The sequence below is a fragment of the Mesoplodon densirostris genome, chromosome 10 (genome assembly GCF_025265405.1).
Source record: "Mesoplodon densirostris isolate mMesDen1 chromosome 10, mMesDen1 primary haplotype, whole genome shotgun sequence".
NCBI lineage: Eukaryota > Metazoa > Chordata > Mammalia > Artiodactyla > Ziphiidae > Mesoplodon > Mesoplodon densirostris.
Window position 1 is genome coordinate 64,452,452 of NC_082670.1, and position 27,722 is coordinate 64,480,173.

General features: G+C 47.2%; 1 protein-coding gene across 1 annotated transcript in view; it reads right to left on the reverse strand.

The window, feature by feature from the left end:
- TRAK1 (trafficking kinesin protein 1) overlaps nucleotides 1-18,574 on the reverse strand; it is a 120,793-nt gene extending 102,219 nt beyond the window's left edge. The window contains exons 1-2 of the mRNA XM_060111473.1: nucleotides 18,562-18,574; nucleotides 17,926-18,210 (exon numbers count right to left, since the gene is read on the reverse strand). Coding sequence (XP_059967456.1) covers nucleotides 17,926-18,210; nucleotides 18,562-18,574 — 298 coding nt within the window. The remainder of the gene's footprint in view (nucleotides 1-17,925; nucleotides 18,211-18,561) is intronic.
- Nucleotides 18,575-27,722: the final 9,148 nt, after the last annotated feature.

Genomic DNA, 27,722 nt, shown 5'->3' on the forward strand with positions numbered 1-27,722 from the left:
TAAAGTTTAATTTTTGTGCAGTCAAATTTTTTTCCACCAGTTTTACTGAGATATAATTGACTTACAGCACTGTATTAGTTTAAGGTGTACAATATACTGATTTGACTTACATACATCATTGAAATGATCATCACAATAAGTTTAGGGAACATTGATCACCTCATATAGATACAAAATTAAAGAGAGAAAAAACTGTTTCCATGTGATGAAAAGTCTTAGGATTTACTCTCAACAACTTCCACATATAACAAACAACAGTGTTAATTATATTTATCATGTTGTACACTACATCCCTAGTACTTATTATCTTATAACTGGAAGTTTGTACCTTTTGACTGCCTTCATCCAGCTCTCCCTCCCTCGAAGCCCCCATCCCCCACTTTGGTAACCACAAATCTGATCTCTGTTTCTATGAGTTTTTGTTTGTTTGTTTCTGAAGTACAATTGACCTACAACACTATGTTAGTTCCTGTTACACTACACAGTAATTCAATATTTCTATATATTTCAAAATGATCACTAGGACAGGTCTAGTCACAGTGTGTCACCAACCAAAGATATTACAAAACTCCTGACTATACTCCCCACACTGTACATTTCATACCGTAAATCATTTGTTTTGCAACTACAAGTTTGTACCTCTTAACATCCCCTTGATCATTTTCTTTGTAATCCTAGCCTTTGGATGGCCTTCCCCATCTCAAGATTACGAAAATATCCAGCAATATTTACTTCTAGCACTTCTATGGCTTCATTCTTAACATTCTGTCTTTGAATCACCTGGAATTTATTGGGTTTGAAGGAGCTATATAGGGATCCAGCTGTACTTTCTATAATGATAACAAACAACAGCAATAATAATGGCAAATATTTATGGATGCTACCATCTCCAAGCATTTATCTCCACTGACTCATTTAAACTTCCCCACAGCCCTAAGAGTGGAGACTATTATCATCCCCACTTTACAGAAGGGGAAACTAAGGCACAGAGGTTAAGTAACTGGACCCACATCACACGGTAAGTATTAGACCTGGCTTTCTCACACAGAGTCTGGACCCATTGGCCACAGCCATAGCCACCACCCATGCTGCCTCTGGCCCTCTGGTCTCACTGATTAAATAATTCCTCCGTGTAACTCTCTTTTCTCTAAATTGTCCTCCTCCTCCCAACTTCCACTCTCTTGAGTACTTTGCTTTGAGACTTCCTAAAACATAGCACATCGCTAAAGCTTTACTTTTGACCCATTCAGAGACTTTGTCTTCAAATGTCAGACGTGACTGATCTTACTTTTGTCCTGCCTCCTGGTGGTTCTACTCTCTTGAGGTTCCGTTAGTTACCTGTCTTTTGTTTTATAGAATATGTGTCGCCAGATTCTTTTTTTTTTCCCTAGTGATTTAGGGCAGAGTTTCCTCCAAGTGCTAGGAATGGAGGGTGGCAGGCACTATGCAGGGTGGCCTCCAGCTATGAGTTACCATCACCATTTACCCTTTGAGCTATGCAAACATCATTTTCTTATGGGGGTCATGTTGTGAAAGACGAGGAAACACTGATTTGGAAGGTTCACGCTCTATCTTTTTTTTTTTTTTTTTGTGGTACATGGGCCTCTCACTGTTGTGGCCTCTCCCGTTGTGGAGCACAGGCTCCGGATGCGCAGGCTCAGCGGCCATGGCTCACAGGCCCAGCCGCTCCACGGTATGTGGGATCTTCCTGGACCGGGACACGAACCCGTGTCCCCTGCATCGGCAGGCGGACTCTCAACCACTGCGCCACCAGGGAAGCCCCACACTCTATCTCTAAGATATGACACCTTATGATATCATATCAAAGAGGCATGGTAGACACTGCTAGTGGCTTCCCAACCACCCATACTCTCCAACTTTCCTTAGCATCAAAGACCTGGGAAGTCTACATTTCTCAGCCTCCCTCGTAGCGAGGTATGACCAAGAGCGTTAAGTTCTGGCCATTGAGATTTAAGCAATGGTATGGTGAGGCTTTCCCAAAGGCTGCCTTCCTACAGCCTGGAACTTGGACATGATAGCTGGAGCTTCAGCAGCCTTCTAAGACCATGAGGTGACCTGAAGGATAGAAACCACGAGTATGGTGGAAATGAAGGACAGGAGGAGCCCAGGCCTTCGAGGACAGGAGGGCCACACCAGCACTGCAGAGCCTCCCTCTGAACTTCTTTTACGTGAAAGAAAAATAAATCCTATCAGGTGAAGGCACTGTTCTATGCAGCTAAGCTTAAGCCTTGCTGATACAGGTAGTTACCTTTAAATTACTAGGAGGTAAATCTGTATTTCTCTCATTATCTGTAGCAAAAATAGGATAACTTGCTTATACTTCATCTCACTAATCTTCTCCCACCTCTTGGGTTTTGTTGCTCTAATCTGGGGATTCAGATCCAATTTCCTGTTTTCAAATTATTAACTCTTTACACTTAACCTTTGCTTTCTGGTTTCCAAAAACATTTACACCCAATATTTATAGTCAGACTCTCAAAGACCTTCAAGGCAGCCTGAGCAGCTGCCAGAGTTCAGGGCCCAATCCTTCTGTCTATCCTCTCCTCCCCAAAGTCAGCCCTTACCAAGGAACAATGGAAGTCAGTTAGCATTAGGGATAAACTTTGAGATAAAGACTTATGTGCCAAATCACAGAAACTTCATTTTATTAATAGAACAAAATTTTGTGAACCCGAAATTCCTACTGTGCCTCTACCATTCAATGCAGTCAACTGTCTTATTGTTAATCTAAATTAACTTCCGGAACAGGAAATTCTGTTTATAAATGAACAATGGTTACTTTTTCAAAACATCACATGAGATCATCTGGATATTAAAAGATTTCAAACTCATCCAAAAACAGATCACTACAGACTGATAATAAACAGTTAAAACAGATGAAACAATAAAACCTGGGCGTGAAACGATTCCACGTTACTTGAACCAGGTTTCAAACCAACAGAAACGTAAATTCAAAATGTAGAAAATTACAAAGGATAACCTCCTACAAAGAAGAATACAAATGAAGAAATATAAGCCTTTGCTAAATATAAATAAATAAAGGAAAAAAATTTAAAGTTATCTCATCAGGTGACGTATGTATGATACACAAGTGTCAGGAGCAGTTAAAGTTCCTCCGAGGTGTGCACTTGAATAGCACGGATGACCACTCAAAATCCCTTGCTCAGCTTCCCAACGTCAGGGATGAGCCAAGAAAAACAAGGACAGCAGAAACCAAAAAGCGACTTTCTGAAAGCTTATTAAAAATGCAGGGCTTCCCTGGTGGCGCAGTGGTTGAGAGTCTGCCTGCCGAGGCAGGGACATGGGTTCCTGCCCCGGTCCGGGAGGATCCCACATGCCGCGGAGCGGCTGGGCCCGTGAGCCATGGTCACTGAGCCTGCGCATCCGGAGCCTGTGCTCCGCAACGGGAGAGGCCACAACAGTGAGAGGCCCGCATACCGCAAAAAAAAAAAAAAAAAAAAAAAAAAATGCAGCCACACTGGGAGACATGTGAGTGTATGGCTGGGTGACAGCTAAAGGGCCTGGGGTGTCTTTTTGGGGTGACGAAAATGTTCCAAAATTGACTGTGGTGATGATTGCACAACCCTGTGAACATACTAAAAACCATCAAATTATACACTGTAAATGAATGAATTCTATCTCAATGAAGCGGTTACTCGTACACAAAAAATGTAACCACAAGGAATGTGAAAAAAGGTCTCTGGGCACATCTACCACCCTTGGGTATATCTCCAAATCTCCTGCCAAACACTGTTCATGAAAGACGCATCTGAATCCATCCAAAAGGTTAAATCACCTTCCCTATCATCCTAGGAAAGCCCAAGGAATTTCTAATACCCTTCACTGCCATTTCTACTGAAAATGGGTCAAGCAAAATGAGATTTCATGCTTAGAAACAATAAACTCTGGCTGCCTGGAGACTCCAACGATATGGAACAACTGTTCACAGCTTAACAATGCTGAGGGGAATGGGCTATTACTGGACCCAACAGGAGTCCTTTGAATTTTTATTTTTGGCTTCTCAGCTAAAAAGGGATATTTCTCTCTTATTGTTAAGTTGAAGTCCTGATACAGATCAGGGCTTGAAGCTCTAGACCAGCAGTCCACCAACTACAGCCCACAGTAAAATTTGGCCCCCTGCCTGTTTTTATAAATAAAAATTGCATTGGAAAAGAGCTACGCCCATTCCTTTAGGTATTGTCTGTGGCTACAACAGCAGAGACCACAGAACTGACAAACCTAAAATATTTACTCTCCGGCCCTTCAGGGATAAGTCTGCTAGCCCCTACTCTAGGCCATCGGAGCCCAGGTCCTTCCCCTACCCACCCCCACTGAGTTCCCTAGTCCAGCAGAGCTAAGAGACTAGGCAAAGGGCTTAAAGGTCTCTGACGCCACTTCAGGGGCTTTCCTGAAGACCACCTACATGCCTGTGCCATTCAAGACCACTACTGCTACCTGAGGGTCTTCTAAAATCCAGGCTGATTTTCCCTCACTCCCCACCCTTGCTATGGTTCACTGTGAATGAAGTATCATTTCGTAACTCAGTGACCTTGAGCCAGGCCATGGAACTTCCCTGGGCCAATGGAATGTGTCACTTACTGCATGTCCAATCAGAGGCTCTGGCTGTGCCTGTGTGGTTACATTTGTCCCCTTGAGCTCCTGTCCTCTGCCAGGAGAAGAACACGGCCCTACACAGCTGTTGCCTGTCATCTCAAATCTTCAAATGAGACAAGTGAAGCAGACCTGAACTGAAGCTCAGGCATGGAAACTTAAGACAAAGAGCAAGGAGTAAATGTTGCAGTAGCCACTGTGAAATTGAGAGCTGTTTGTTACCTAGCATTTCTACAGCAAAACCTAACTAATACACACACCCAATTTAAAAGCACGTAAAGTATGGCCACCGATAACTAGCAGGATAAAGTTCATTGCATAGGACTGACATTCCATCATCATCAGGATCTCCTAACAAGTAGTCTAAGCAAGAAAGACGTGGCCACTCTTGGCTTTCATAACACCCTCCCTTAAAAAAACAACTCCTGGAATTAACTCCAGCAAATGGCAGATGGGAATAAAATAAAATAAAGGTGGGATGGACCAAGGCAGGAGAAGAGATGGGAGCAGATCTCTTTTGTTCTACACATTTAAAGTTGCCGGCCCTACCTGTCATACTCTAGACAAATAACACCTCTCTCCTCCAATCCCTTTCAAAAAAGTTGCAAACCCAAGGCACTGCAGGTGTCTGGTCTCAAGGTTAAGGCTGCCACTCCAGTTGTTAGTGCTCCCCTGGCCCACTAGGTGGCGCTGCATCCGCACCTGCGCAGGCTCACACCCTCCCTCAGGTCCCAGACAAAGGGAGGAGAGGACACCAGAATACAGTACTTCCAGGCCTGCCTCAGACTCAGACTTGCCCCTTCCCATTTCTACTCTCCACAAACCCTCCTTAAATAGAACTGAAATAGCACTGAGCGATGGAGTTCAAACCTACAGTTAACGACAACCTGAGTTGTCCGTTGTGAGGTTTCTTCAACACCGAAAAAAAAAGTATAGTTACATTTATCAGGTACACTGAAATCTAACGTGTTGGGTTGGGCGTGAGAACTGAATTCCTACCAAAAGAAAAGAAGGGAGGTCAGGGTTCCCATACCCATCGGCTCTGCCTCCTCATCATGTTTCTAACCATTAAGAAGCAAGACCTTCCTTCTCTCCCACCAAAAACATGACCCACATGCATGGTCCATCATGTAGATCAAAATCCAGTTTGGGGCTGAAAACCTCCTGGAAGAGGGCAATTCGAGTCTTGCCCTAAGCTGACTCTCTGGGGGTCTGGGCTTCGTGTTGGCAATCTCTGGCTCCTCTGGCCATACCAGTTCATTTTCTTCCACCTGCCTTTAAAAGTCCTTGCTAGCTTGAGACTGAAAAATGGAATACTGCCTGCCGTATCGGTAAACAAAGGATGTCACAGTCATCACCGATTGCAGCCACCACCAGACAGTGAGCTGGTGAGCCCTGAGGGAACTCAGGAAGGAAGAGAATACCTGCCATCTAGCAGCCTTCAGACAGCAGCCACTCCCTACCGTGAGCCCTGAGGAAACTCAGGATGTGAAAACACAGGATACTGGCCCCAGATAGCTGAGGTGCATATCAAAGGAATGATTTCAGTGAACCCAGACTCTTGCATCTTCCCATACATAGAAAAGCGCTAAATTCCTTAACTTGGGATATCTGTTTGTTTTTAATTAACAATTATCTTTTTTAAAATTATTATTTATTTATTCTGGCTGCACGGGGTCTTCCGGCATGCGAACTCTTAGTTGCGGAATGCACGCGAGCTCTAGTTCCCACACTAGGGGTCAAACCCAGGCCCCCTGCATTGGGAGCGCGGAGTCTCACCCACTGGACCATCAGGGAAGTTCCTTAATGATATTCTTTTGACATTCAGACTACCTGCCCTTTGTTGCAAAACTTCTATATAACCTGGCTCTCCCCTTGCCTCCTTGGAGCAGTTCTCTCAGGGTTACTTGAGATGCTGCCTCTGGGCTTGAAGTCCTAAAAATTCCCACCAAATAAAACATAACTCTCAATTGTTAGGCTGTGAATATATATATATATATATATATATATATATATATATATATATATATATTTTTTTTTTTTTTTTTTTTTTTTTTTTTGCGGTACGCGGGCCTCTCACCGATGTGGCCTCTCTCGTTGCGGAGCACAGGCTCCGGACGCGCAGGCTCAGCGGCCATGGCTCACGGGCCCAGACGCTCCGCGGCATGTGGGATCTTCCCGGACTGGGGCACGAACCCATGTCCCCTGCATCGGCAGGCGGACTCTCAACCACTGCGCCACCAGGGAAGCCCTGTGAATATTTTTTAAGTCAACAAGACTCACGCTGCCCCTGGCTTGTGCTCACTTGTCCACTGCCCAGTCCGTCCCCTTGTGGCATCAGGCTTGCAGTCATCATCCCCATGACATGATGGGCACATCACCTCCAAGCCAAACACCGTCCAACTCCCCACCGCTCAACTCCTGGACCCCTGCTCCCCCTCTGCCAGCCACCTCTGAAATCTGAAATCCACACATCTCCCTCCCTGCCCACAACCCCCAGTCCTCCCAGTTTTCAAGACCCCCTCCCCTTGATCCCCCATATTGCCTCCATCGCCTCTTCCCATCCAGCTTCAATCCCACAGCCCTCCCTCCCTCCCTCCCTCCCTCTGTGGTACTTACATGGCACCCACAGGACAAAACCCAATTCTGCACAAAACCAACAGTCCACCTTACTCTGCCCTGCAGCTGGGCTCCGGGGGGTGAGGGTAATCACAAAGCATGATGGGAAGACAGAGAGCCCTAGAATGCCGTGGGCTCCCAGGCTCACCGCGCTCGGCACCCCATCTCCTCCTCCAGCACGGTGCCCAGGGGTGCCAGGGAGGGAAGTCCGATGGGCTGGGTAGGGTCTGAAACAGCCTCTCCCTGGGCGGGAAACTAGGGTAACACAGCCTCTGTGCAGCTCCCAGGTGCCCAGAGCGGGAGCGGGCTGGTCCTCTCTCCTTTCCTCCTCTCCCAGAGGTCACTTCCCTCCCAAAGACTCCCAGAACTCCCAGCCTTCAGGCCTCCTCTTCACTCCATTCCTCTCCCTGCCCGTTTACCTCCACCTAAGAATTCAGAAGATGTCCTGCACAGGGACTGCAGGCAGAGTGAGACAGGCCCTCCTCCCTCCATCCCCTCACCTGCAAGCTCACACTTTCATGACAACCCCCACCCCACCAGTTTCCCAATGAGCATTACAAAGCCCTTCATTATCACAGGAAGCCTGTTACCTAAGACACTACAGGGAAAGGGCCAGCTTTACCACAGGCCAACCTCACCTCTCCCACATGCTGGAAAACACTAAAGAACATGAACGCAGCACTGCCTGTAACCTGCTGTCTTTACCTAAGAGGTTCTGGTTGAACGGGACGGCGAGGCTTACCAAGTCTTCACCAACCGAGATCCACCTCCGTTGTAAAATTTTTTACAAGGCAAAAAATTAAAAACTGTAACTGTTTCTTTTTATGCAGTGGGGGAGGGGAAGAACAGGGAAAGGAGGGAGAGAAGGGAAGGAGTAGGGAGATGGGGAGACAGGTAGCACGGAGGAGAGAAAAGGCGTGAGAGGGAAAAGAAAGGGGGAGAGAAGGAGGGGGACGCGGTGGCGAGAGGAAGAAAGAAGAAAAGGAGAGAAGAAAGGAAAACTGAAAGTAAAAGTTCTCCAAGAGCGCCCTCTGGAACCAGAAAGCCTGCTGGCCCCTGTCTCTATTCGATTTCCCTATTCTGGACATTTCACGTGTGACCTTTTGTGTCTGGCTTCTTTCACCGAGCATACTATTCTCAAGGGTCATCCATGCCATAGCATGTATCAGTACTTCACTGCTTTTTATTCCTGAACTATATATACTCCATGGTATGAATACACCACATTTTGTTTACCCATTCATCAGGTGATAGACATTTGGGTTGCTTCTACTTTTTGGCTATTGTGAATAATGCTGCTTGGAACACTCACATAAAGTTTTGTGTGTGGAATTATGTTTTCATTTCTCTTGGGTACATAACTAGGAGTAGAACTGGTAAGTCAAACAGTAACTAGTATGTTGAACCTTTTGAGGAACTACCAGATTGTTTTCCACGGTTCAAGCTTTCACCTTGACGGCAGCATCGTGAGGGACCCTGAGCCAGAGCCACCTAGCTAAGCTACTCCTCAATTCCTGACCCACAGAAATATGTGAAACTATAAATGTTTGTTGTTTCAAGCTGCCAAGGTTTGCAGAAGTTTGTTACACAGCAAGAGATAACTAACAGATGAGAATTAAATGAAGTTAGACACAAAAGGTGTTTAGGACAGTGTCTAGCACATAATAAGTGCTCTATCAATGTTAGCTACTATTATCACAGTATCTTCCCACCACAGGGCCTTTGCTCATGCTATTTTCACTGCTTGGAATGCTCTTTCCCTCCCTCCCTCCCTCCCTGCTAACTCCTACTTATCCTTCAGATTTCTGCCAAGACTACTTTCCCACAGAAACCTTCTTAGAAATGCCACTTCAGGGAATTCCCTGGTGGCCCAGTGGTTAGGACTCTGCACTTTCACTGCCAAGGGGCTGGGTTGGATCCCTGGTCAGGGAACTCAGATCCCACAAGCCATGTGGCGTGGCCAAAAAAAAGAGAAAGAAATGCCACTGCAGAAATCCCCTTTATACAATCTCTTAGCACCCTGTACTTCTGTGAATATCAAACATAGTCATAGTTAAATCGTCATCTGTGTAACTATTTTCAAGACATTTTTTTTTTTTTTTTTTTTGCGGTATGCGGGCCTCTCACTGCTGTGGCCTCCCCCGTTGCGGAGCACAGGCTCCGGACGCGCAGGCTCCGGACGCGCAGGCTCAGCGGCCATGGCTCACGGGCCCAGCCGCTCCGCGGCATATGGGATCCTCCCAGACCGGGGCACGAACCCGTATCCCCTGCATCGGCAGGCGGACTCTCAACCACTTGCGCCACCAGGGAGGCCCTCAAGACATTTTTTCCCCTTCCGAAATATAAAAGAATCTCAACCTGGCACACCGCCCTACCCTCTGTACACACAACGAAATCTCAAGAATACCTCTCAAAGGCCAACAACCCACTAGAAAAATGAGCAAAGACAAAAAACAGGCTGTTTTCAGAAAATGAAATAGAACAGAAAGGAGGCAGAGGCTCACTCATAATTTAAAAGAAACAAAATAAGATGAAATACCATTTTTTATGACTACCTGATTAACCATGATGAAAATGGTTGATCAAACTCAGAGACTGCCACTTCCCCACATGGATGCTGGGCACTTAATGGGTGCAGGCTCTCTGGAGGGCCGTGCTGTGATGCACACAAAATCCTGAATGCATATTTCCTGTTAGCCCACAGACATGCAGGATAAGTGACCCAAAAGATGTACATGCAAGAACGCTGTTCCTTGGAGCACTGTTAAAAAAGCAGACACTGGGGCTTCCCTGGTGGCACAGTGGTTGAGAGTCCGCCTGCCGATGCAGGGGACACGGGTTCGTGCCCCGGTCCAGGAAGATCCCACATGCCGTGGAGCGGCTGGGCCCATGAGCCATGGCCGCTGGGCCTGCGCGTCCGGAGCCTGTGCTCCACAACGGGAGAGGTCACAACAGTGAGAGGCCCACGTACCACAAAAAAAAAAAAAAAAAAAAAAAGCAAACACTGGAAACAACTTAAAGCATCCGTCAAGAGGGGATTGACAAAAACAGAGGCTCTTTTTTGGTCGCTGAGTGGCGAGTATGATGAACTCCCTGCCCTCATAGCTGCTACTTGCACAGCAACCCTGTCTGCAGGGGCAGTGCTTGCCTGCTCACTACATATCCTAATGAGGCCAGGTCCACACAGCTACAATCAGAATCCAGGGTCCATCATTTTAATTTAGTTTCTCCTTTACATTACAGTAAGGCATTACACTGGTTCTTCTAAGATGACATATTTAGAGGGATTCGTTACCTATTAATTTCTGATTAATAAAGGAGGAACTACACAATGTTTGTTATAAAAAAAGTGTCTGAGAACAGCTGGTTTAAATAAATGGAGATGATAATGATACAGCCAAACGAGTGACTATGGAGCCATTGCAAAGCATAAGGCAATATTCTATGTACTGTAATGAAACAACCATAAGTAATAGTTAATTTTTTTAATGCCGATTAGGGTATATGGTATGGTCCCATTTGTGTATTTCTAGAAAAGGAATTATGTGCATAAAAACCTCCTGGAATGATGTTTTTTAATGGTTAAACTGTACAGATGGAAGAGTGACTGTTACCCTACGTTGACTAAGCTTTGGTACAATTCCAAGTTTTACCATTTGCATGTGTTACTTTCACCATTTAAAACCCTAGTTAAATGGAATTATTAGAAGAGAAAAATCCACAAGGAAGGAAGTTAAATAGGGTCAGAAAACAATACTACTGGATTGTAAACCCAAGGATGCCTGGCTTACATGAGAGGACAGGCCACCCCACTCTGCACCTCCTTAAAGGTAAGGGTGGTAACAGTACCTGCCTGGCAGGATTGTGCTGAGAAAAAAGTGAGTTTCCAGAGCAGTGCCTGGAAGCCTGCCAGGCACAGAGCAACTACTCAATAAGTGTCAGCCATTGCTAGGATCTGTGACGGCTGTCAACTTGACTGAGCCATGGGGTACACAGATATCTGGCCAAACATTATTCTGGGTGTTTCTGTGAGGGTGTTTTTGGATGAGATTAAGATTTAAATCGGTAGACTGAGTAGAGCAGATTCCCCTCCATGATGTGGGCAGGCCTCATGCAATCCATTGAAGGTCTGAATGGAACAAAAAGGCTGACTCTCCCTCGAGTAAGACAGAATTCCTCCTGCCTGACTGCCCTCCAGCTGACATCAGCTTTTTCCTACCTTTGGACTCAAACTGAAATACTGCCTCTTCCTAGGATGGCGAGCCTGCTAATCTTTGGACTGGAATTACACCACTGGTTCCCCTGGATCTCCAACTTACCAACTACAGATCTTGGGACTTGTTAGCCTCCATAACTGTGTAAGCCAATTCCTTATAATATGATATATATATATATCCTGTTGGTTTTCTCAGGAAAGCCCTAATACAAGAGTTATGAAATTTGATTTGTTCCAGGTCTAATTACAGTTACAAAGTTTCTGTTCATAATAGTTTCACTTGATTTGCTCAAGTTTGTCAACGTTCACACAAGATCAGACATCAGAGAAGAAAGTCAAGTTTCTCTGGGCCGTGAGTCCCAGAGTCACCAGTGAACTGTGTGGCTGGGAGAACATCCAAACCCAGCTGCAAGGCACACCCAGCACCCTCTCTTGCTGAATCCTTGGAAAGCCCCTACAGCAAACCTCCGCAGAGTGGGACAAACAGGGTGCTGACGGCAGAGGCCCACGTCTGGCCGCTCCAGTCCCACTAAAGAGCATCTGGAACAAAGTGTGTGTGAAGTGACACTTGCTCTAATACTTGCAAAACAAATTAATGTAAATCCATTATGAAAACTTGGCATCTAAAAAAACACCCTTAGGAATACTATTTGTGGCTGGGATCAATGTTCTGAAGCCCCTGCAAAGCATCCCTGATCAATTCTTTAATAAGATTACTCTTTATTTTTATTGTAATTTATTATTTGACAGCTTCCTAAAATGGTTTAAAGTAGGCAAAGACTAACACCAATACATTAGGTGCATTAAAAACCTGCTTCAGGGCTTCCCTGGTGGTGCAGTGGTTGACAGTCCGCCTGCCGATTCAGGGGACACGGGTTCATGCCCCGGTCCAGGAAGATCCCACATGCCGCGGAGCGGCCGGGCCCGTGAGCCATGGCCGCTGGGCCTGCGCGTCCGGAGCTTGTGCTCCGCAACGGGAGAGGCCCCAACAGTGAGAGGCCCGCATACCGCAATAAATAAATAAATAAATAACCTGCTTCAAATTCAGAACGAAACCAATTAGGAGGATAAAAATATAGCAGGCACCTGCAATTGTACCCTCCCAATCACATGTCAAGAATCTTACTAATACATTTTAACTAAATTTTACAGTATATGTCAAAACCTAAGGATGAGGAATGGAGGAGAAGCAAGGTCAGCTGGTAACTCCCAAAATCATTCACAGCATGTTTAAAAGGCAAATGTGAATGTTTTGTGTTTTGCTGAAGATTAAGTGTTAGCTCTAAAATCAGCATAACAAGGCCCTTCTCCTGCACTGCATGTGCAAAAACAAACCAACTGCTAAATAGGGGTCATTCCACTGAGAGAGGAAGCAAAGAACATTTCTAAATTATAAATTTGAAAAAAACTTGTAATTCCCTAGATTCTAATTCACGTTTTCTCCCTCTGTGAAAGAAGGGATGTTTCACTGTCCATTCTTTTCTGTTTCACTTAGCCAAGTAAGTACCATTTACATCATACATTTTCAATGGAAAACACAGTAAAAATTTTATACTAGACAGGAATTGACAAGCAAGATTTTACATTCAATTCATAAAGGAAGTCCATAATACTTTAATTTGAGCATGTTTTCAGAGGACAAATCATCAACTCTGATGGCTTTAAATCAGTGATAGAAAAGGAACAAATCTGAAATGGTGGCCCTGTGTTGACAAGGACACCAGACAGGACAGTTCCCATAAGCATAGTGGCAGCAATCCTGTCCGGGATCACAGTGAGTCATTTCCACCTCTGCCCACCTCCAGGGCTCTGAGGAAGAGACCAGAGCTCATCTACGGACACCAGCAAAAAGTTGGCCTCGAACAGATGCTAGTTGAACAGAATTATTGAACAAGCCTGAAAATACTTTAAATACACAGACAGACACACACACATGCCCCACAGCATCTCCATTATCTCCCATCCAGAGTCTCATCTGTCTTGAAACCTAAAACTGAATAGAACAGGGCAAGAGGAGCTCATGCCTCTGAGGAACTCACTGGTTTGTGGCCCAGCAGATTGTGAGTAACAGCATATAGGCAGGATAGAAACCAGATGGGTCATCAATCATCAGACTCTGATCAGCCTGGAGGAAGTGAGGAGAAATGTCAGCCCCACATCAAGAGACAAGCCAGAGCAGAACTGATTAGCAAGCTCGCCGTCACCGGGGTGTGGATGCAGGTACAGGGCCAAGCACAGTTAGTACAGAAAAAAAGAAAAGTGGGGCAGAAAAGAGGGAAGGAGCCAGGGAGACACCCTGCCTGACTCTGTTCTTCACCTCCTGAAAAATTCCTTGCTGACCCAGACACCAGGTGAAGCTTTAAGAAACCAGGATAAGACACAGGATCAGGAAAATCAGTAGGAGAGGCCAGAAGGGGCCTCAGAGATTGTGGTCAGCCGCTGCAGAGAATTTCAAAGAACAAGGTGGTGGAGTCCAGAAGCCTGGTCCCAACTCAGACCCACTGCTCATGGCCCTGCAGGGGTCACCTGCCTCCCCTGAGCCTGGATGAGGGGCTGAGGGGTGAGCAGCCTCTGAGGTCCCTCCGCTTTGCCTGTCAATAACTCGATACTGCAATTCCCCACCCCCGGTCCAAGGACAACCTGCCAAGCCAAACAGAACAGGAGAGAAACAACCTTCCCGGTGGCCTTTTCACCCTTCCGGCCGCAACTTTCACAAAGAAAAGCAACAGTGGACATGCCGGGTAAACACACTTACCACATGAGCTTGTCCGAATGAGCCTGCCTGGGCAGAGTCTTGGCAGAGGCTGGGCCCTCACGGGCTGCCCAAACTGAAATACCAATGCCATGTGCAGAAAGAAACTCCAACAGCAATTCAGAGCAAAGAGCGATGCCCCATTAGCACCCAACCCAGGCAGCACCTCAGCACAGCCAGCTTCTGCACCTACTCAGCAGTTCTCTGAGCTTGCTTGTCGGGGCAAATCCTAAGACTACTCGCTGCCCTGGAAGCACAATGGGTTACGTAACTAGAGGCCGCACGGGCACCCTATCGGCTCATCTTGTTAAACTGCCCCAAGCAGAAAATGACGCACCCCAAAATGTGATATCCCTAGGTTGAGGATAAGGGGAGGGAGAGGGGGAGCAGGGCTTTGTGATGGGCATTCGGGCTTTGCCTAAAAATTAAAGAGGAACAAAAAGGCTGTTGTTCATCTCAGCGCTCCCCAGGAACTGTGGGTGGCGTGGATTTATTAGAGGCCGGGTGCCAAACGGTCTCCCAGGACTGCACTTGGCAAAGCCCTTGGAGGCCACATACGCATTCTCAGAGAAACTCCAGATCTCTGGAAAATGTTTTCTGTTTTGTGTCTTCCTCTCAGTGACCGACACGTAAGACTTTAACCTGAGGGTGTTCTGCGTTGTCTGGCTGCACCTTAAACACGTAACAGTGTCTGTGTTTACACTCCTGTTTACCAAGCCACTGCCAGACGTGACAGCGCCGAGCTGTTTCTCAGCTGTCCTAAGGTGCCGGCTACACATGTTCCAGCGAAGAACCCCCAGTTACCATGCCCCATAGCCTTTGAAGTGTCAGCACTGCAATTCTGCCATTACTTTGCCCTCGGCTGTCACGTTCAAAGAGAAACTTCTTTAACAAGCTAAATGTTTCCCGGATTTCACGGGCACAGATGCCACTAGAATCCCAGTGATTAGCCCATGTGTTTAGACAAATGAAGATGCAGTTGGGACACTGCCTCCTCCCAGAAGCCCTCCTAGTCTCCCGGATCCTTTCCCCTCCAAGGCTCACCCAGGCACCCTCCTTGACGCTCTCCCATGTGCTGTGCTTCTCACTGGTGTAACCATTCTGCACAGCCTACTTCCACTCACTCATCTACGTCCCCACCCAACTGGACAGTATTCCTTGGTTTGGCGGGGGGGGCAGGTGGCAGGGAACACATACCCCAGGGGTCATGACCTACATGCAAGCCCTGCCCCTTAGAGCTCAAGATCTTAGGCCAGATGCTGAACCTTTCCTGATTTAGTCTCTTTACCTGTAAAAACAGGACAAGAGTCTCCACTTAATGGGGATGCAATGGAGCACTGGCCACAGGCAGGCGCTCTTTCAGACACTGGGACTCGGTGGTGCCCAAAGTCCTTGCCCTTAGCGAGTTTCTATTCTACCGCAAATTCGGTCAACGAAATACAAACATGTAGTACTCACAGTTAAGTATGGGGAGACAGCTAAAGCAGGTAAGGGAGATGGGGAAGGTGGGTATGGACCACCCTCTATGCAGGGGAGTCACAAAAGGCCTCTAAGGAAATGCCATTTGGAGAAAGTAAAGAAGGAATCAGGAGGACATCTAGGGTTAAGGCGATCCAGGTGCTGAGCAGCAGCAAGAACAAAAGCCCTGAGGTGGGATGTTCCGGGTGTATCCAAGGATTAGTGAGGCCAGTGTGTCCGGAATGGAGTGAGTGAAGAGGAGATAGGTCAAAGGGGCACAGGGAGCCCTGTCACTTAGGCCACGGTCAGAAGGGAGCCCGCTGGAGGTTTGGAGCACAAGAGTTAAAACACCTGACGTTGTATTTAAAAAGCCACTCCTGCGGCTGGGCCCATGAGCCACGGCCGCTGAGCCTGCGCGTCCGGAGCCTGTGCTCCACAACGGGAGAGGCTGCGGCAGTGAGAGGCCCACGTACCGCAAAAAAATAAATAAATAAAAAGAAAAAGAAAAAAGAAAAAGCCACTCCTTTGGCTGGGCAGAGATTGGATTGCACAGAGGCAAGAAGGGAAACAGGAGGCCCAGTTCGGAGCCCACTGCAATGATCCGGGCGTGAGATGAAGGTGGCTTAGACCACGGTAGTTACTGTGGGGCTGGGGAGAACCAGTCAGACTCTGGACACGCTGGGAACAAAGAGGCAACAGACTTCCCAGCAAACCAGGGTCTGAAAGAAATACAGAGGTCATGAATGCTTCCAAGGCTTCTGGCCTGGGCAACTGGAAGGATGTAAGTACCATTTAGAAAGACCGCAAAGAAAGCAGGTAGAGGGGGAAATCAGGAGTTCATTTCTGGCCAAGTTAGTCAGAGATGCCCATCAGGCGTCCAAGTGAAAGTGTTGTTAAGGGGAGTCAGACCGACACATCTGGCCTTCGGGGCAAAGGTCCAGTTTGAGGACAGGAACTGGAGAGCGCTCAGTGTAGAAGCAGATTCTAAATCCCGGAGTCCGCGTGAGATCACGTAGGGCATGGGGTACCCGAGGGAGTGAAGGGCTGAGCCCCGGGGCCCCCAAGGTTCCCAGAGGGGAGCAGCTAGCAAGGTCGGGACCCAAAACCAAGGGAGGACCGTATTTCCAGGAGAAGGGGGTGGTGGGCAGTGTCGACTCCTGCTGAAAAGGCTAAGGATGGACCCCTGAACCAAATGAGGCCATCAGCACTGGGGCACAGTGGGGTCACAAGCCTGCTCGCGGCAGACACAGGAGAAAAACAACAGAGCAAACCGAAGAGCAGAGACACAGACGCTAGCTGCGGGGAAAGCAGAGCAAAGAAGGATTCTTTTTAAGACGGGAGAGATGATAGCATGCTTTTGTGCTAACAGGAAAGATCCAGGAGAAAGGAGAAACGGATGGGGTAGTAGAGAGAGGGCGGGGGCCGGAAGCGTGTCCTTCAGGGGACAGGCAAGCAGCGGTAGGATTTAGTGCACAAGTGGAGGGGAGGCCCCTGGTGCAATCGGGAGCTCAGGGGTTCAGCACCCAGGCATTCGGCTGGGATCCCGGCACCTCCAAGCCCCTCACACCCAGGAAGCCCTTGACATGGGGTGGGGCTGGGGGCCCTCAATGCCTAACTGGAGAGAGAACAGGGAAAAACGACACACCATTCCTACTCAGAGCTGCCTCCTGGGCTGGCTCCAAGCAGTTGTCTCAATGATCCCTTGAGGAAAGACACAAGCGAGGGCTCCGTTACAATGTGCCTGAATAGTAGATGTTGCCAGTGTGCTGGGGGATGAGCACCCTGTTCTCAAGACACTGGGAAGGCATGACTGAGAAAAGTCGACAAAGTTTTTGTCTGTGCAAAACTTGACAGTGTACAAAGGGCGCTGCAGGGAGTTCCCCACTGCTGCAGCGCACAGCATCATGGCATGTTATTTCCATTACACCTATCTTATGTCTGAAGAAACTGAGCCTCAGAGAGAGGGGCAAGGGGCCAAACTACACTGAGCCCCGCTACGGGCCAGGGACGCTGCTCAAGGTTCAGTGATCCCGTCTTTAACCTTCACGACAGTTCTATGAGGTGCTGTCTTCATCTCAGACAAGTCAGTTCTGGATGGCCAGTCTCATGATCCCTAAGCTCAGACTCTTTGCACTTCGGTAGTCCCTCCCCACTCTCCACATCCCTCCCCCGGACCCACTCCTTCGGCCCCACCCTTCCCCGGTCCTCACTGACTTCCCCCGTCCCTGGCAGGGAGAGGCACCCTTACCAGTGATGGTGCAGGCATCCCGGTACCCTCTGCAGCCGGGAGCATCTTCCACAGCCTCGCTTACATAGTGTTCCTCAGGGATGCCCGGGCTGCAGCCTAGGACTGCATGGTTGCACGCCTCCGAAGGGGGCACAGAGTTGGCCAAAGTGTCGTCGTGCAGAGCTGTGGCGTCCAGCTTGGCAGGTTTCACGGGGAGGTGCCCACTGCCATCGGGGACCCCGCTGCCGGAGTCAGGGGCAGTCGGGCAGACGGCCCCCAGGAGGTCTGGCACACCAGCAGCGGTTCCTCACGGGGAGTCTACGGGACAATCCAGAGAGAGGAGCTCAGTGACTTAGAGTCTCTGAAAAAAAAAGAACAGAATCTTCAGAGAATAAGGACCCCGAGATGATGTGGGATCAGACTGTAAATTCTGTTTCCTTCAAGCCAAGGTACTTCCAGTTGAATTCTTCAGTTTCGATAAAAGAATTGCAAGTGAAGTTGCATTCAACCAATCAGGTACCAGTACAGAACAAAATAGAGAGTGTGTGGCTTCATTTACTAACTGAAACCTGTCTTGAAGCAGCTCTAAGCAAATCAACAGACTGGACCACAGCTAAAATGATGACACCTACCCTGAAATGAGCATACCCAGGTCACCTGGCAGCCACATGGAGTGTGGCAAGAGCTATGCATGAGCATCCTGGGGAAGACATGCATCCCTCTAAAAAAAAGGCATCTTTTTTTTTTGTTTATTGAATTATGTAAGATGTGATATCTCTCTTAAACCCTTTCCAACCACCGTATATTCTCAACTCTCCAAGAGCTTTAAGGCATGCCCCAACCTTAAGTTACAGCATGAAATTAGAAGACTTCTTTAAGAATATGATGTAAACTACAGACCGTATGCCAAAAAAACACACGCAGGTTCAGGAAAATCATCCCATTCATAGGGTCTCAGGAATCCAAGGGCAGCAGGTTAAGGGTCTGGGGAGTAGCAGGTCACTCTCTATAGGGGCCATTCCAGCAATATCAGCCTGACCCAGGGTCTACACCCCCGCATAAAATCTGGATGGGCCTAAAAAATACCTGCTAGAAAAGGGATGGTGCATGGCAGAGGCTACTGAGAACCCCACTTGGTTCCAGTAACAGCAAACCTACATGCAAGAGATGTCTCCACACATTTCAGGAGAGCGCTACTGCCTTAGACATTAACTTTCAATTCAGCCACGGCCCCTTTCCTCCCAGCCCACCTCCACCTACCACATACTGTGGGTATGCATACATATACCCAGAAAAAATGCCAAACATGACCATCATGAACAAGACAGAAAGCCTGAGAAACCTTCTTTAGCAGGACAGTTCTCAAAGTGTGGCCTGAGAACCCCTGGGGTTCCCTGAGACCAGTTTAAACGGTCTGCAAGGTCAAAATGATTTTCTCAGGTACTTTCACTATCATTCTCTCATAGATGGTACAATGGAGCTCTCCAGAGACTTCCATGATGTGTGATGATACCTTTGTTCTGAAGGTTAACGAAGGGAATGTGTACTTCTGAATCCTTGTGGTTTAAAATTTTCTGTTTTGATTTCTAATACAATATATGTAAATCAAGGTGACACACATGAAAAAAGCTCTTTGGGATCCTCAATCATTTTCTTGGGACCAAGAAAGTTTGAGAATTATTGTTCTAGTAATGATATATTTACAGTTCATTTTTTTCTAATAAGAAAAAAAGAGAAAAAAGAGGAAAGTTAACAGAGATTTACTCAACATGGTGTAGTCAGTGATGAAGGGAAACTACAGCCCTCAATATTAAGTTATTTACCAAAATACACTAAGAGTTCCTACTGTAAATGGTGATAAACTCCCTGCCCCCACTAAAATGAACACACAAATATAAAGTAGGAAGAGGTGGGTTTCCCTGGTGGCGCAGTGGTTGAGAGTCCGCCTGCCGATGCAGGGGACACGGGTTCGTGCCCCGGTCCGGGAAGATCCCACATGTCGCGGAGCGGCTGGGCCCGTGAGCCATGGCCACTGAGCCTGAGCGTCCGGAGCCTGTGCTCCGCAACGGGAGAGGCCACAACAGTGAGAGGCCCGCGTACCGCAAAAAAATAAAAAATAAAGTAGGAAGAGGTGCGGGAGCCTGTATGTCCCTGGTGAAAAGTGATAGGGAACCAGAGATAAAAAACAGGAATTGTATCGACATCTCCTCAGAGATTCAAGTACAGACAAACGGAGAAGCCGCCCAGTAAGGAAAAGCCTGGAATTCTCAAGAACTCCCAAAATATTCTAGGCAGCAGAGGCCTGGGGGTGGACTAGAAGACCTTCCAGAAGGGAACCAATTAAGCTATTGTTATAGGGTACTCTGAGATATTTAAAGACATAACGACCCCACTCTTCCCAAGCAGCTGCAGGTACTCGGACCACACCTGGTGAGCTATCACTATTAAATAGATGGACAAAAAGAACTCAGAGGTGGGGAAGACAAGCTGAAGTAGGTACGGCAGTGAAATTAAACCAGGGACACTTAAAATTAATACACGTTATTCACAAACCTGAAGCCTAGAAGAAGAAAAATGGGCAAAGGATATGAAGATTCTCTCCCCTCCCCCAAAAAGAAGTATACAAACACACACACCAAACGTTTTCAGGAGCATTAATTGTGACTCAAAAAAATCTCTGTATCAGACTGACAAAGATTTAAAAATTATAACAATGCTCAATTTGATACGACTTTTTTTTTTTTTTTTTTTTGCGGTACGCGGGCCTCTCACTGCTGTGGCCTCTCCCGTTGCGGAGCACAGGCTCCGGACGCGCAGGCTCAGCGGCCATGGCTCACGGGCCCAGCCGCTCCGCGGCATATGGGATCCTCCCAGACCGGGGCACGAACCCGTGTCCCCTGAAGCGGCAGGCGGACTCTCAACCACTGTGCCACCAGGGAAGCCCTGATAAGACTTTTAAGAAATTTATAGTGGAGAGAGGGGTAATAAATTCAGAAGGACAGCTTGGCTAAATGCATGTGGCTTTTTGGCCTGAGGATGCACAGACCAAGGGTGCTTATCACAGTGAAAGGCTAAGACAAGCTAACACGTAACAGAGAGGATGGAGCCAATTACAGTGCAGCCACAGAGACGTGAACTCTGCAGCTGCAAAAAGGAAGTCTCAGAGCAGATATGAATTGATCAGCGTGGAAGGATGCTCTACACAGAGAAATGGTAGGTAATGAACATGGGCTCTAAAAGGTTTTGAAAACTCATTAATGGATTGAACCCTCATTCGAATTTTCTTTAATCTGTACTTCGACGCAGTCTATATGATCCTTACACAGAAGTTTGAAATAGTTTCTCCCTTTGCAAAATGCCATTGTCCCCCTGAAATCAATAGGGTTTTTTTTTTTTATTGAGATATAATGGACATACCACATTCTGTTAGTTTCAGGTGTACTACATAGTGATTTGACATTTGCATACATTATGAAATGATCACCGTAAGTCTAGTAACCATCTGTCCCCACCAATCAATGTGGTTTTTAAAACAAAGGGTCAAAAACATAAAGATTTCTTAAAGAGAACTTCAATCATGGATTTTACAACTTTTGCTTTCGTTTTCTATAAAATGAGGGAGTTGGCCTAAATCCCGATCACCAGCCCCAAATCACTACTGTCCCTCCTCCTAGTACCTTTGCTTCAACTTACAGCTCTCACACACTAACTCAGAAACATAGCCAAATAGTTCAAGTAAGTGCAGACATTTTCTCAAAAAAACAAACTTTGGAGACACCAGCCCATGCTCACTCAAGCCTCAAAGGGAACTCAAGCAACCACATTCAAGTCCAAAGTCCACTTTTTATGGGCATCAACTGGCGAAGCCTTCAAAAGCTTGAGACGCCCTCTTTTTTTTTTTTTTTAAAGTAGAACAGAACGACTCCAATTGATTTTTTTTCATCTCAAACCCCAATTAAAATAATTAAGCACACAGATGTGTATATTCAGCATTCACATGCATACTAACTTGAGGTCCATCGTATCCCATGATTTGTGAATTTTAATTCTCACCATATGACTTTTTTGCCACAACAGTATTTTTGTTTTATTGTGGTTAAAAACAAACACATAACATAAAATGTACCATCTTAACCATCTTTAAGCTCAGGAGCGTTAAGTACATTCACACTGTTGCACAACCCATCTCCAGAACACTTTGCATCTTGCAGAAATGAAACTCTGTATCCGTTAACCAATAATTCCCCATTTCCGCTCCTGCCAGCCTGGGGCAGCCACCAGTATGCTGTCTATCTGTATCTCTATGAACTCACTATTCTAAGTGCCTCCTATAAGAGGGATCCTACTGTATTTGTCTTTTAGTGACTGGCTTATTTCACTTAGCATAATGTCCTCAAGGTTCATCCATGTTGCAGCATGTCAGAATTTCATTCCTTTTTAAAGGCTGGATAATATTCCACTACACTGAGAAACCCTTCTTGAAGTAAAAAGATCAATCTTTAGCCCATGAAAATCTAGTGGGAAATAATCTAAATGTCTATCAATACAAAAGCAGTTTATAAATTATGGCCCGCCCAAATCACTGGATTTTATAAAATAAGATTATCCACATAAGGCACTTACATCCATGCCAGGTACCTATCATATTCTCAAAATAATCATTATCATTGAAAGTATAATTTCCAGACTCTCAGAATCAGGCACCTTTTTGGACTCTCCGCCAATATTCATATGCCAACATTTCCAAACCTATTATATCATGAAACCTTTTGCCACAGGATACCTGGTCCCATGGCATTTATTTAATGGAACAGACTTTGGGGAAAGCTTCTCTGTATTTGGCAAACCTCCATACCTTCATCACCCCCTGTCCAGGACTCATCTCTCCCAAAGGCTGTGGGAGCTCCTTGAAAGCATGGGCTGGCCCTAGCACCTGTTAGTTACTGAGTAAATGTCTGCAGCATAAATAATAATGAATGAAACAAGGGGTTTGGTCCAAATGACTTGAGGATTTTCTGAAGCTACGAAGCTGTAGTTCTATGATCCATACAGGAACCAAAGGGTCAAAACTCCCAAATTACACACAGCTAACCCTGAAGATCACAGAAATCAATAGGGAAACTTTCTGAAACACTCCTGAGGTGTTCCAGGGATGCAGACCGCCTCCCATGGGCCCTTCAGAATGGCTTCAAATGAACCTCACTTCATCCTTTCCAATACAGATCAACATATGCCAAAAGTGATGTCACGATTAAACGTGTAAGATCATCCATATACAATAATTCAGGAATCAGGAAGCCTCATTTATAGACCACTCAAAATCTGGGTTGCAAGTCCCTCACCCAGTTTCTAGAAGAAAGAGTCACAGCAGGTACCCTCTGAGGAGACCCAGGGACCGTGGAGTGCTGAGTGGTGCTGAGAAGGACACCGTAAGGACTCAGTTTCCTAGGACAACTGTTTATCAGTGTTTTTATTCATAACGCATTTTTTCTGCTGATAACTCAGGATCTCTAACAGCTCAAGGATCAGAAATAAACAGAGCCAGGCATCTGATCAGACTCGCAGAGGAGGCAAGCATCCACTGTAGGAGAGACCGCCTAGCACATGGCCCCAACGACCCCAAAACATCGTTTGGGGTGAAGAGGAGACAGATGAGTTCCTGTAGGTCTCCAGCCTCAGTTTCCTCCTCTCTGAGGTAATAATACCCACACCTCTCAGACTGTTAAACTGATTATGGACACAGATGCAAATAAAGTACCCAGCACAGTGCTAAGCACACAGCAACCCTCCAAGTTCACACACTCTCAAAGTGGTCACCTCCCCCTCAAAATGATTCATTTACTGTCTAAGAGAAGTGACCCTTGCAAGTTCCTAAATTTTCACAATTTCCCACACCAGTATTCTGTAAGGCAGTGCACAACTGTAAAATCTTAACAGTATCAACTTTTGTTGAGACTTACGGTGTGCGCCAGATACTATGTCAAGTGCTTTGGAACCTCTAACTTCTACCACCTGCCGCTGGGTCACCTCTCTCTTAGCTGAGTACTGTTACCAGTTCCATTTTACAGCTGAGGACAAGAATGCTCAGAGAGGTTCAGTAACTTTCCAAAGGTCACAGAGCCAGCAAGAGGGGGAATCCAGGTCTGAACTGAGATAAGTGATGGGAACCCCATGGGAAAACGATCCTTGGCACCTGGTTACTGCCCCTCACTCTAATGTACGCAGGCATTTCCAAGGCTTCACACGGGGTTCAGGAACAAAGCAGCCACAGCCCTGGATGCTCTCTGGCTCTGGCCAACCCTGGCACACCAAGCAAAAGGCTTCTTTCAGGCAGAGGGAACAAACGAGGCTTAAGCAAAGTGAGAGTGGACGGCCCTGAGAGATGAAAGCACCTCTGTCTTACTCGATTCTGCTTGGGGAGCCTTTGGGAAGGAGAGATTTTTCTTCGCGGAGGAGTGAGAAATTCTGCAACCTGGTCAAATTTTCAGCAAAAGAGGTGCCAGGAAAAGAGGCAGGAAATAGTACAGAAGGAGGCAGGCTGTTTTGCATCTGAGCTGAGAGGGATCTCCTGCCTCTCGCCTGGGGCCCTTGGCCCAGGTCCGGTGCCTCACTCTTCTCCTCAACTGGTGATCAAGATTCCAGCCCCTAGGCTGTCAAAGAGTACTGACCAAGCTGCTCAAGCCTGACCCAGTTTGCTGCTGACAGAATACATGTGTGCACAATCTTCTTCCTCTCCAGCATGGGATTTTCGTGGCTCAGAACCTGAGCAAAAACTCCAAGAGCTGTGTGACACTGAGGGGATGGTGTCACTCCTCTGGGCCTCAGCCACCCCATCTGAACAAAGAAGAGACTGAATGAGCAACAAAAAGCCAGTGGCCTTGCAGATAAGCCATGCCAGGAACCCCAAGTGCAGGCAGGTGGAGCTGCAGGAGGGCTTCTGTGTCCTAGTCAGCCCTTCCCCCGCTGCCCCAGTGCTATTAGCATGAACCCTCTGCCACCCACGTGTAGGCAACTTCTGGCAGGAGAGCCAAGGGACACTGTGCAGACAGAGCTGCCCTTTGTGAACACAGATCACCTGTTTCCCAAGGGCTAAAGGAGGCGCTTCCTCCAGGACAAACTCAGAGGTTGTCGGGAGAAAACCAGAACAGAGCTTCGGGGTTGGCAGCCCAACAGGTGACAAGGAGAAGCCCGTGCTGGGTGACCCCCTCCATGGTCAGCCAGGTGCCTGAGCTTTCAAGGTTTATGTTTGGGGGGCAGAGGCAGCCAACGCATCTGGGGGACTGACTTACTGTCACAGTTCAGCAATTCTGAACAAACAGGTCCCAGTGCAGCAAAAGTTTTCAAAAAGGGACAAATTGTTCTCCAGGATCATATGAGCCCTCTATTGCTATTGTGACAAACTGCCACAAATTTAGTGGCTTGAAATAGTCATTTTTCAAGTCACAGTCCTATAGGTTAGCAGTCTGACACGAGCCTCGCCGGGCTCCAGTGGAGGCGTCAGCAGGGCTGCGCTCCGTCCTGGAGCTCCGGGGAAAAATCCGTATCCAGGTTTATTCAGGTTGTTGGCAGAAATCAGTTACTTGTGGTTGCAGGACTGAAGACCATACTTCCATGCTGGCTGTCAGCCGGGGGCTGGTCTCTGTTCCTAGAGGCTGCCCGTGTTCCTTCTCCTGCTTTCCACGGGCTCCTAGAGGCCTCTCTCCAGTCCCTGCATGAGACCCCTACATCTCAGAGCCAGCAAAGGCATGTCGAATCCTTCACACACTCAGTCTTCTCCTTCTGCTGCATCTTTCTAGTCTCCTCTTCTGTCCTTTTCTGTTTTTAAGGGCTCATGTGATTACACTTCAGATAATCCAGGACAATCTCCCTATCTTAAAGTCATGTGACCAATAGCCTTAATTCAATCTGCAAAGTCCCCTCATAGCAGTACCTAGATCATTACTTGACTGGCGAACCAGGCGACAGGAGTCTTGAGAGAACAACTTCAGAATTTTGCCGCCCACAAGGGCCTTCGGTTCTAAAGGCACAGTATGCTTTAGAAGCCCCCAATAGCCCCAAGCCTAGTGAGAAGGCAGACCACAGTCAGCCCACAGCCTCCCAGGCCCTTTCAGCCCCAGAGCAAGATGACTCAGATCCAATGATGGGTACCACACAGGACTGGGTTTAGTCCCAGCCCAGCCACCCCCTACTGACTGCAGTCCCGGGTCAGGTTCCAAGACGTCTCATCTATAAAATGTAGGTACCACCAATGGTTGACAAGCTGCCGGAAGAAGGAGACACAATGAAAGGAAATGGCCTGCCAGGCCTAGGACGGCAGGCCTGAGACCGAATCAAAAGTCTGGAGACCTGCCTTAGGGATCACAAGGATTTAGCACCTGGACATGCGATAGAGGCACTTTTTCACCACATTGTTTCTATCTTAGGAATAATCACATGAGGCCAAGGAACTTGCAGGCTGTGGATAGTCCTAAAGGAAAAGAGCCATTTGAAATCAGGGTGAGCACCCCAGAACCGTGATACCTGCTTGAGGCCGACTCGCTTGCAAAGGATCTTGACTGAGGCATGACTGGCACCAGGGTTCCCCCCTCTCTGGCCAGGGCTATTTGCTTTGATGCTATCTTACAACTACTTCTCTGAGCAAATGGCTGCCTGCTTACATGGTGATAAGACGAACACGTGCTTTTTGAAAGTGCAGAGAGCCCCAGCACTCCTTGCAAAACGAACTACAGGTCTGGCACTGGGCTTGTTCATTTACATGCATGATCTCCTTTAAGGATCACAACCTATAAAGTAATATCCGTACCTGCTTTTTACAGAAGAGAAAACAGGCTCAGAGAGATTAAATTACTCGCCCAGGATGTGAACCTAGATTTGAATGGCTCCAAAGATGTTGCTGTATTACGGTTCTGAGTGTATTGTGCTTATGTGCTTAAAGTTGTTCGAAGTCCAGTGGAGAATCAGATATTTCATTGGGTCCTTGACCAATGATCATTCTCCTGCATCTAGCCACTGTCTCTTAAAACAATGCTCTTGCCATAACAGAGGCAAAGGAACTCAAAGCGAAGACCCCACTGAGACCACTCAAGCCCGTATAAGAAATATGCACACCCCAAACAGCCCAAAGATGGGGATCTGACCTCCAGGGCCATGTTGGGCTGGCGGACAGCTGATGGGCGACTGTGCAGGTCTTCTCCTCCCCTACTTCTCCATCATATCACTCCCCACTTCATCTGACTTTTCTGGCCAATGGGACAAGGGGCTAAGGAGTAGAAAATATCATGTAAGAGTTGAACAGCTGGAGGAGGAGGAGACGAGTTGCAGTTTTGCAGCGACAGTGTCAGGAAAGAGCAGGGCCGCCAAGAAGCAGCCACTGGCCCTACAGGACGATGCTGCTCTCTGTGGGCTTTCACACGCGTGACGCCATTTGTCCCGTAAAATAAATCTATGCCATGGCTTGGAAGAACCATTCTCATTCTGTGAGGTGGGGAAAGGTTAAGCGGCTTGCTCCAAGTTTTCTCTCAGATAATGGCAGAAGCATCTCAGATAATGATTGGAAGCATTTCTTATTTACTCAAAAATTTCAACTACTGCTATACCATGCTGCAAAAGGAAGGAGCATCTTGGGAGACGGCATGTGTGACCACCCACAGAATGAGGAAGAATACTTGGAAGAGCTGATATCAGCAACTACAGCCAGAAAGTCGGAGCCACATGAGGTAACCAAAGGCACAGGAAAGGAGACGCCATATGGTCTCCAGGACGGCAATCAGGGCCCTCTGTGAAGTCCTATGAGCACGCCTGAGGGTCCCTAAAAAAGG